General features: G+C 49.2%; 1 protein-coding gene across 1 annotated transcript in view; it reads left to right on the top strand.

The window, feature by feature from the left end:
• Positions 1-8204: 8204 nt before the first annotated feature.
• LOC119286142 (ferritin-1, chloroplastic-like) overlaps positions 8205-11417 on the top strand; it is a 7590-nt gene continuing 4377 nt past the window's right edge. Inside the window, exons 1-4 of the mRNA XM_037565493.1 lie at positions 8205-8575; positions 8779-8862; positions 8962-9022; positions 9129-9216. Of these exons, the coding sequence (XP_037421390.1) occupies positions 8283-8575; positions 8779-8862; positions 8962-9022; positions 9129-9216 (526 nt within the window). The 5' untranslated portion in view covers positions 8205-8282. The remainder of the gene's footprint in view (positions 8576-8778; positions 8863-8961; positions 9023-9128; positions 9217-11417) is intronic.

Here is an 11417-nt window from a genome sequence, read left to right on the forward strand (position 1 = left end):
AAGTTGGGAAGAGCTCGAAGACGCCTTTCGGGCAAATTTTCAAGGGACTTATGTCCGACCTCCGGATGCCAACGATTTGAGTCATATAACTCAACAGCCCGGAGAGTCAGCCCGAAAGCTTTGGAACAAGTTTCTTACTAAAAAGAACCAGATTGTCGACTGTCCGGACGCCGAAGCCTTGGCAGCTTTCAAGCATAGCGTCCGTGACGAATGGCTCGCCATACACTTCGGCCAAAATAAGCTGAAAACGATGGCCGCATTAACAAACATCATGACCCGCTTTTGCGCGGGTGAGGACAGCTGGCTAGCCAGATGCAGCACCAGCGACCCCAGTACATCTAAAGTTAGAGATGGAAACGGGAAATCACGGTGCAACAGCAATAACAAACGCCTGAATAAAGAAGACAGCACGAAGGGCATGGCAGTAAATGCCGGATTCAAAAGCTCTCGGCCAGGTCAAAAGCCGCCCCCTAAAGGCACCAGGGATGAACTATCCAGCCTCAACAAAATTCTGGACCAAGTATGTCAGATCCATAGTACCCCTGGTAAACCTGCTAATCATACCCACAGAGAATGTTGGGTCTTCAAGCAGTCCGGCAAGCTCAACGCCGTACACAAGGGGGAGGATACACCAAGTGAAGACGAGGACGAGCCCCCAAGAAAGACACGGGGGAACAAAAGAAATTTCCACCAGAAGTCAAAACAGTAAACGTGTTACACGTGATCAAGGGAAACAACAACGCGGCACTCCCAGGAAAATATACCCAAGTGCCTGTCACCGCAAAGTCCTGCCACTGGTCGTCTCAACCGATCACTTTCGACCATCGCGATTACTCAGCAAGTATCTGACATGCAGGATGGGCTGCCCTGGTATTAGACCCAGTAATTGGCGGATATCACTTCACACGAGTCTTGATGGACGGCGGCAGTAGCCTAAACCTAATATATCAGGATACAATCCGCGGGATGGGGTTAGACCCAACACAAATTCGCCATAGCAATACTACCTTTAAAGGAGTAACGCCAGGCCTAGGGGCTCGTTGTACGGGCTCCCTCCTACTACAAGTTATATTCGGCTCCCCCGATAACTTCCGTCGCGAGCATTTAACTTTCCACATCGCTCCGTTTCAAAGTGGCTATCAAGCACTGCTCGGACACGAAGCTTTCGCTCGCTTTAATGCAATACCACACTACGCCTCCCTCACACTCAAGATGCCCGGTCCACGTGGCATCATTACAGTGCATGGAAATATCAAGCGATCTCTGCGTGCCGAAGAGAGTGAGGCTGCCTTGGCAGCCGCACACTAAAGGCGCCCAGACCAGCGAAAGCATCCAATAGATTGTCAAGACCTCAGACACAACTAATCGAGTCCGGCGCCGCTACTTATACTGAATAAATGGTCACACCCCTACTTGTCAATACAAGGGGCTCAACACGCGCAGACAAGTGGCAATTTCTTCTCATCTTGAATTATACATGGTTTCTTTAACAAACTATCTTTTTGCACGACAACTTTTTCACCTAAATTCCTCTCTTTTACAAACGATCATCGTGCTACACCCGTCCAGGATACGGCACAACGGAGACACAGGTCCAGACGTGCAGCAGGGACCCGCTCCAAGGATTCTTTTTAGATTAAGACCCTGCGTAAACCTTTTTTACTGTCTCTTGTTGATACATATCCACCGTTGAGAAGGATGCTGACGTCTTGGCATGTGGCCACGCTAGAACAATGCACGTACCTGGACACAAGGGGATTCTTACAAAGGCCATTATTTAGGCCCGGTTTATACCACAAAGACCGAATACCTTAGGGAGTGTTCGGCGTCGCGAGTTTGGTCCTATATGCATCAGCTCCGAATCATTGTCTTTGGTCAAATGTTGGGTTTGCCCGGCTCCTATGTTTTGGTACCTTACATTCCGCTTTACTGGCTAAGGTAGCACCGGGAGAACTACTGTGATCGTGCCCTGGTTCATCCGGACGAGCACCTCAGTAGAGAAAGCCGAAAACTGACTGACATGATATAGCGTGAGACTGGTCAACCACTCGATGACCTGTGGGAATGTTAGAATTCCTCCGCCTTAACGAAGGGTCGTTTTCCGGCCAGGCATGTACGCACCCCAAGATCGGGAGAGTGCGGAGCCACCAGGGGCTATCTAGTAGCCCCACTGTCAAACTCCTATGGTTAAGTGAAAGTGCTAAAGCATTATAGTCCGGTTGCCTCGCTCGCTCCGCTATCACCTCCTTAATAGGACCAAGACGTTGGGTTAAGTGTGAACGCGTGTTTTTGCGAGCACCTCCGCATTATATGCGTGGGGGTTGAAGCCGACGACTGCAATCTTTCAGGTTATACACATGTATACATAAACGGCCGCCCAGGAGGCATCATATTACTTTCAGGCAAAAGTATAAAAGTAGCCTTATGAAAATTTATAAAAGCATTTCGCTTACAATGAATTTACATATCACTCAAACATAATATTTTTTGAGCACTGGGTCTCTATCAAACGAGCACCCTCAAGAACTTCTTCAAAGTAGTGCTCAGCAGCCCTTCGACCTATGGCCGAATCCCGCGCTGCAACAGTGGTAGCATCCATCTCTGCCCAGCATGCTTTAACACGGGAAAAGGCCATCCGTGCGCCCTCTACGCACGCCGACCTCTTCATCGCATTAATGCGCGGCACCACGTCAAGGAACTGCTGCACCAAGCTGAAATAGCTGTTCGGTTTTGACCTTTCCGGCCATAGCTGATCCACAATAGACCTCATGGAGAGTCCGGACAACCTATTTAGTTTGGCCCATTTGGCTAATTGGTCAGTCAATGAAAGCGGACGCTCGGGAGAATGGAATTGTCTCCAAAATAGCTGGTCTACTTCATGGTCCGTCTGACCCTGGAAGTACTTGGCCGCATCGGCAGCGCTCGCCGCCAAATCCATATACCCATCCTCCAAACTCCATAGCCGATCCAGAGGGGCATACCGTGGATCTCCGAACTTCCTCCGCAACATAAAGGATTTCCTAGCCACAATATCCCCGGCTTCCCGCAGCTCCTCCTTCTTTGCCCTCATAGCAGAGCGGAGGTCTTTTCTCGTCGCAGCAGCCTTCTCAAGGTCCGATGCCTTCGCTTGGTTTTCCTTTTCAAGAACCCGACAACGGTCGGCGGCGGCTTTTAATTCTATGGCCATCTTGGCCATCTTGTCTCGGCTCTCTCCATGCGCGGCCTTCTCGGCTTGCAACTCTTCGGCCGCCTTCAAAGCAGCCGCATTACCCAACCTCGCTTGTTCCTTGGCTCGGGCAAGTTCTGCCCGCAAGGCCTCAACAGTGGCAGCTCCATCTGCAGTCACAACATATTAAAGATACTGGCATCATGATGCTCTTCTTGTGTGGTGTTTACCAGATAATAACACTTACCTTATGCCTCGTCAAGCCTTTTGTTAACAAGCTCGATGTCGGCGTCTGCCGCATCCAACTGCCGTTCTAAATGGGTAAACTCGCTAGTCCGGCTAGCCACCGAAGCTTCCATCACCTGCACATAGAGGCAGTATGGTTATTACCTGGGAATATGATCCTCTGTTCATCGTCGTTTCCGACGACAACCAGAGTCTCAGGGGCTACTATCTACACAGGGCACACCTAGCATGTGCAGGACTATCATACATTCTTTTACGTACCTCAAAGCCTGTCGGTAGACTCATAAAAGCTTCATGCAATCCGCTTTCGGCGGACGAGATTCTCTCCATCACCGTATTCATCAGCACACGGTGTTCATCTGAGATGGCCGCTCGCCCCACCAACTCCCTCAGAACATCCGATCACACACTAGACGGTGCCGGACTCTTTTGTCTGCTCTCTTCGGGAGCCGGACACTGGGAGCTTCGGGGGTCAATGGGATTATCTTCTGGCCTCACCGGACTTGGAGAGGCCCTCCGCGACGACACTTCAGGGTCGCCCGCTTCCGGAGCGGAGGAGTCTGGAGGAGGCGTTTCGCTCTCCATCATCTCTGGAAGAAGATCCCCCGAAGACGAGCTCATTTGAGAGGGGCTAAGGCCCGAACTGCAAAAATATATGCGGTGGTTACTCTCTCAGAAGAAAAAGATGGCATATATGTACTATTGAAGTATTTCGGGTCACTTACGACTCGCGGGAGAATTGATCCCCCCGTGGACTTTGTGCGGCAACAACGCCCCACAAGGTAGGACCCTCTGTGGGAGACTTCTTCTCCCGTTTGGAAGTTTCGGCTTCTGAATCCCCGGGCGCAGTCCTTTTCCTCTTCTGGTCGTCTTCCTTCATGGAGATGCTCGCTCCCTCGGTTAGAATGGGCAGCGTTGGGGGCCCGTGTCCGCCCGTATTATCCTCCACAGTATCTTCCTTCAAGGGCTCCGGGCAAGGTGCGGTCTGGAGCATCTTTTCCAATACCAGATTTTCCAAACCCTCGGGGAGGGGGGGGGGGCGGAACACCGAATCAACTTCGCCTTTTTTTAGCCAGTCCTGGTCAAAAAGCGAACTCTCAGAAATAACTTCGTAACAAAGGAGAGATAGCATGTTCGGCTGGAAGATGCCTTACCTGTTCGGTGGCGCGGTTACTACTCAGGCCCACATCCTCGGTGATTTTCGGACACTCCACCCGAGGTCCAAAGAATGACTTGTACATCTCCTCGTGCGTCAGGCCGAGAAAATTTTGAATGACACGCGGTCCCTCGGGATTGAACTCCCATAGGCGAAGAGGCCGGCGCTTGCAAGGCTGGACTTGACGAACCAGCATAACTCGTATTACCGCAACCAAACTGAAATCTCCATTGAAGAGATCTTGAATGCGACTTTGCAGTATAGGCACGTCCTTGGCTGGACCCCAGCTCAGACCTCTGCTGATCCATGACATCAGTTGTGGTGGAGGGCCCGAGCGGAAAACAGGGGCGGCCGCCCACTTGGCACTTCTTGGAGCCGTATGTAGAACCACTCATGTTGCCATAATTCAGACACCTCTGGGATGGAACCTTTGGGCCACGGAGCTCCCGTCATCTTGCGTATTGAGGCACCTCCACACGCTGCATGTTGCCCCTCGATCATCTTCGGCTTTACTTCAAAGGTCTTGAGCCATAGGCCAAAGTGAGGGGTAACCCGGAGGAAGGCCTCGCACATGACAATAAATGTTGTGATATGAAGAAAGGAGTCCGGAGCTAAATCATGTAAGTCTAGCCCGTAATAAAACATCAAACCCCTGACGAAAGGATCCAGAGCAAGGCCTAGACCTCGGAGGAAGTGGGAGACGAACATGACGTTCTCGTTGGATTCGGGGGTGGGGACGGCCTGCCCTCGGGGAGGCAGCCGATGCAAAATCTCGGCGGTCAGATATCTGGCCTCCCTCAACTTTTTGATGTCTTCTTCCGTGACGGGGGAAGGCACCCATCGGCCTTGAAGGCTAGATCCGAACATGACTGAAGGTTCGGAGCACCTGACCTGAACTTCGGGCGTTTAAGCTTGAGGTGGGGGAAGGATTCAATTGAGCACGGGAGGAAAAAATAAAAGCCTTGTCCCCTTTATAAAGAGGGTGAATAGCAAGCGTCCTCTCCGTGTCCGTTTGGACTTGCCTATAATCTAGGAGTCCTAGAAGCGGTTGGGTTACCCACGCCCGTATTGATGAGAATCCCAGAATAAGGGGACATGATCTCTGCTTTAACAAGACGTGCCAAGGAAACCGCCTCGCATGACGCGCTGAGGTGGGATAATAAAACGACTCGGATAAAGGCTTGGCCGTGGTGTGTCACACTACGGAATACGTCAGCAGATTAGATTTGTGTAAATATTATTCTTTCTGTGGCAATATGTGGAAACTTATTTTGCAGAGCCGGACACTATCTTTGTGTTAAAAATCTTCTATGAAGTACTTGGAGGAGGAACTCGCCTTGCAATGCCGAAGACAATCTGCGCGCCGGACTCGTCGTCATTGAAGCCTGGTTCAGGGGCTACTGAGGGAGTCCTGAATTAGGGGGTGTCTGGATGGCCGGACTATACCTTCAACTAGACTCCTGGACTATGAAGATACAAGATTGAAGACTTCGTCCCGTGTCCGAAAGGGACTTTCCTTGGCATGGAAGGCAAGCTTGGCGATACGGATATGCAGATCTCCTACCATTGTAACCGACTTTCTGTAACCCTAACCCTCTCCGGTGTCTATATAAACCAGAGGGTTTTAGTCCGTAGGACAACATACATAACAACAATCATACCATAGGCTAGCTTCTAGGGTTTAGCCTCTCTGATCTCGTGGTAGATCTACTCTTGTACTACCCATATCATCAATATTAATCAAGCATGACGTAGGGTTTTACCTCCGTCGAGAGGGCCCGAACCTGGGTAAAACTTCGTGTCCCTTGCCTCCTGTTACCATCCGGCCTAGACGCACAGTTCGGGACCCCCTACCCGAGATCCGCCGGTTTTGACACCGACAAAGATCTTTATCGGTCGAACCATAATGACAACATACGTTATTCCCTTTGTCATCGGTATGTTACTTGCCCGAGATTCAATCGTCGGTATCTTCATACCTAGTTCAATCTCGTTACCGGCAAGTCTCTTTACTCATTTCGTAATACATCATCCCGCAACTAACTCATTAGTCACATTTCTTGCAAGGCTTATTATGATGTGCATTAACGTGAGGGCCCAGAGATACCTCTCCGATACTCAGAGTGACAAATCCTAATCTCGATCTATGCCAACCCAACAAACACCTTCGGAGATACCCGTAGAGCATCTTTATAATCACCTAGTTACATTGTTACTTTGATAGCACACAAGGTATTCCTCCGGTATCCGGGAGTTGCATAATCTCATAGTCAAAGGAATATGTATTTGACATGAAGAAAACAGTAGCAATAAAACTGAACAATCAATATGCTAAGCTAACGGATGGGTCTTGTCCATCACATCATTCTCGTAATGATGTGATCCCATTATTAGATGACAACTCATGTCTATGGTTAGGAAACTTAACCATTTTTGATTAACGAGCTAGTCTAGTAGAGGCTTACTAGGGACACGGTGTTTTGTCTATGTATCCACACATGTATCAAGTTTCCGGTTAATACAATTCTAGCATGAATAATAAAAATGTATCATGATATAAGGAAATATAAAATAAAAACTTTATTATTGCCTTTAGGGCATATTTCCTTCACGTGATGCTCTTGAAGCAACACTATGTGCTTGCATGAAGGGATTGTCTCTTGCCCTTTAGGGAAGTGGTCATTGTATTATGATCGAGATGGATTCTACTATTGCAGTCAAGCTTGTCCAGACAAAGGAGGCTGATAGATCGATTTACTCATCTCTTATTAAAGAGATTAGACATCTAATGTCTCTTTGTGATTCTTATATTACTCATATAAATCGTACCCAAAATAGTGTTAGCGATAGCTTAGCTAATTTTGCTCGAGCTGAAGGAAGAACCATGACATAGCTGGGTTATGGTCCTGATTTTATTTTAAAGCTAAATGCTATTGATTGTAAGGACTTGAATAGTTGAGTAATACAAGTGCTCACCCGCAAAAAGAAGAAGAAGAACGAGATTGAGGGAAAGAGAGGAGCCATCGACGGTGGCGACCATTTAGGATACGCCATAGGTAGGGAGATTGGTTCGCTCGGGTAAGAAGCCGTCTGACCCAGGAGGGATTAAAAAACCAATGAAGAAAAAACCTATTTGGTATGTATGGAATGAAGAAAGTCGGGAACATAGAAGGTGGAAAAAAGATCATAAAAGGAGAAAATTCTGAAGACAAGGAAGTGAGATTACAAGTTCCTGTTTAAGGACGAGACTTACTTGCTCCTCGCGCGTGCGCCCATCCGTGTTCCCGCGTACGTGGCTTGATTTGATTGGAACAAAATAAGACCCGACCCCACTCCCTTAAAATCAGGAAGAGGGGAAGGGGGAGATGATTAGATTAGAAAGAAAAAAAGAAAAAAAAGTCAACCATAGAATAAAGTGGGAGCACGGATGGGAGTACGGAGAGGGAGTAGGTAAGTCCTATCCTCTGTTTAACAGTAAGATAACCAATAATTTCTCTGTCCGAAATTAGTTGTCGTCCAAATGTATCTGAGTATTTTGTTGGGTAGGAATCAAATTTTGTACTCCCTCCGAAATCCACGTGTAATCCACACACATATCCTACGAGCTATTTTTTGCTATACCTATCCAGCTATCCCCATCTCCTCCTTCTCCACTTTGGTCTTCCACGCCCACTTCCAGTTCCCCACACTCGCCTCCATCTTCTTCTCTTCGAGATGCTTCTTAGGATTGCGTCGTCTCCGGCCGCCGTCGCCGCGGCTAGCCAGCTCTCTGCGTCAAGCCCGGCCCACGGTTATGCGAGGCTGCCGCCGTTAGCGAAAGTGTCGTCGACGGCGTGCAGGGCCGCGGGGAAGGGGAAAAAAGAGGAGGTACTCCTCAGCGGTGTGATGTTCCAGCCGTTCGAGGAGCTCAAGGGGGAGCTTTCGCTCGTGCCGCAGGCCGAGGGCCAGTCGCTCGCCAGGCAAAAGTTCGTCGACGAATGCGAGGCCGCCATCAACGAGCAGATCAAGTGAGTAAACCCACGCCACCGCTATGCGCCTCGTCATCCTGATAAATCGACTGCGTGCAATTTGTGCCTGCAGATTTTACTGTAAATTTGTACAAAGGACTGATGGTTTTGGTTTGAGTTACTTGACCATCCTTAGCTCGCTAGATAGCGCCTGCATCTGGTCCTGATTAGAGGAAAACTAATACTGTATGTCTGCATTGCAGTGTGGAGTACAATGCCTCGTACGCGTACCACTCCCTCTACGCCTACTTCGACCGGGACAATGTTGCTCTCAAGGGCTTTGCCAAGTATGCACAGTGCTGTAGCTGTCTTCCATTACTAAAGCTACCAGTACAATTTTCTGAACAAAGCTTTGGTTCTGATATGCGCCTGTTTCTTTTCTCCAGGTTCTTTAGGGAATCGAGCGACGAGGAGAGGGAACACGCGGAGATGCTTATGGAGTACCAGGTATCAATGATTCCCTTGACCTTTAAATTATTAATACCATTGTCCTCTGCGTGCTAGCTAGAAACTGATGGATGATGCTTGGTGTATTCTTGTGTGTGTCCATCAGAACAGACGTGGAGGGCGGGTGAGGCTCCAGTCTATCGTGACCCCATTGACAGAGTTCGACCACTCTGAGAAAGGGGATGCTCTGTATGGTAAGTTTATTTATGGTTGTGGGTGTTTATGCATATTCAGTTCTTAGAAAGGGGCCAGATTAATTACCCGGGGAAAGTAACATTACTCCCTCCGTTCCATAATTATTGTCGTGCTTTTAGTTCAAATTACCACGACAATAATTATGGAGCGGAGGGAGTAGTTTGCTAGATTACAGGGTAAGTTGTAGGTATATGCAAAGCTATATACTCCCTCCGGTTCTTTTTAATTTGCATATAAGATTTGGTCAAAGTCAAATTTTGTAAAGTTTGACTAGGTTTATAGAAAAAGATATCAACATTCACACTATGAAATCAGTATTATTAGATGCATGATGAAATTAATTTTCATAACATATAACTTTAGTATTGTAGATGTTGGTGTTTTTTTTATAAAGTTAGTCAAACTTTACAAAGTTTGACTTTGACCAAATCTTATATGCAGACTAAAAAGAAACGGAGGGAGTAGCTGATTATCAACTGAACATGACCTCAGTCAAACAGATGTCAATTTTTAGCTCTTGATCAGTTATGCAGCTGGTCTCCAGTGACCTGGTACTCCATAGATAGAGGTGGGAGTACCAACAAAATCTCACCATTGATTTGAGAGGGCACTTTAGACTTTTTGTCTCCTTAGTTTAGATATAATGTTGAGATATTCCCGTGATCTAATTTCCTAATACGACCAGCTTAAAAAGAAAAGAAAAAACACTCATCCGATCAAGCGCACGCCCGCCGCCTCTGATCGTGCACAATGACGGTTGCCGGCTTGCCGGCTTGCCGCATCCTCCCGGAGGAGCCGTCCTCAGGCCCTTTCACGCACATGCATGAAAATCTGGCAACTTAGCCGCCGGCGACACGGCCCTCCGCTGGATCTGCGCACTGCATGCACCTCTGTTCCTAGCGTTGTCAAGCAATTGGTTCATGTTTCCAATTCCAACAATCACATAATTACTAATAGTTGCATTATTTCACCTCATCGTGTTTTATCTCTCTTGAGATCTGATGTGATTTTGTTTTTGGGATGTGAAGAAGTCCTTCTCTATGCATCCCGTGAATCATGGCTCGGTCGCTAGCTTAATCGCCGCCAGCATGTTGATTTTATCCCTTAATTAGTGGAGAATTAACAATCTAGTCCTAATTACCAAATTACCCTCGAAGTGGTGGTACTCCCCAAGTTTTAACGGTAGTACCCCAGGGTTCGGCTCCTCTGCAGTCCAGTAATTATTGTACGGGTACTGTAGCTACCGAAATCCGCCGGCCGTTTCAATCTGTTGGCTCTCCTTCCTCCCCTCACCCTTTGCAGTAGTGGAGGCTCCTAAAGACTGCGACCACGGCGGCCGGCGGAAGCTCACCAGTAAGGAATCGACCGCCACATAGCCTTACTAGCTGGTGCATTTGCGTAGTTGCGCTCGTCGTGGCTCGGGTCGCTGGATGAGGTGCCGTCCGAGAGAAGCGTTGATGTATAGCAGTAGCAGATGATGCTGGCGAAGAGCAGCACCATGATCAGGCGGAGCATGGACCATAGGCGGAGGTCGGCCTACGCAGGCACATTTGGCGTAACGTACACGAGCATCGGCGTCCTGCATGTACTCCGGCGCATCAGGAGGGCAGTCCAATGTTGGCGTCCCGTACTTCGGCAGTGTTTTCATGTGTTCGGTGCATGAAGAAAAATTTCCTCACCGGCGAACACTTGGATGCTGTCGACGTCGGCAGCAAAGGCGCCCTCGTTCTCGGAAGCAGTAGCATCCATCCATGACGGCTCCTACCCGGGCAAAGCCGTGCTCCGAAGCTGTGCGACGCACTCGGCGGCCGGCGGCGCTGCGCAGGCCGGACGGGAGGGTGGTAATACTCCGGCATGGGCGTCCCGTAGTGCAGCACGTCGGACCCGATCAGCGCAGTGGTGATGCACACACTAAGGCAATGAGGCTATGTGGCGGCTGGTTTTTTACCCGTGCACTTCCGCCGGCCGCCGTGGTCGAGCTCATTAGAGCAACTCCAATGGGGCGACCCATTTCGTCCGCGGCCGTCCGTTTGGGTCGGCGCGGACAGAAAAGGCGGCCCAACGCGCCGACCCAAACGGACGCGCGTCCGTTTTTCATCCGCAGGCGACCCATTCCCGGCCCATTTTTGAGCCTGATTTGCGTCGGCGCAGACACAAGACGGATGCGCGCGCGCTCGCCCTCTTCCTGTCCCCGGGCCCG

Source organism: Triticum dicoccoides, chromosome 4A, assembly GCF_002162155.2.
Source record: "Triticum dicoccoides isolate Atlit2015 ecotype Zavitan chromosome 4A, WEW_v2.0, whole genome shotgun sequence".
In the NCBI taxonomy this organism is placed as follows: Eukaryota; Viridiplantae; Streptophyta; class Magnoliopsida; order Poales; family Poaceae; genus Triticum; species Triticum dicoccoides.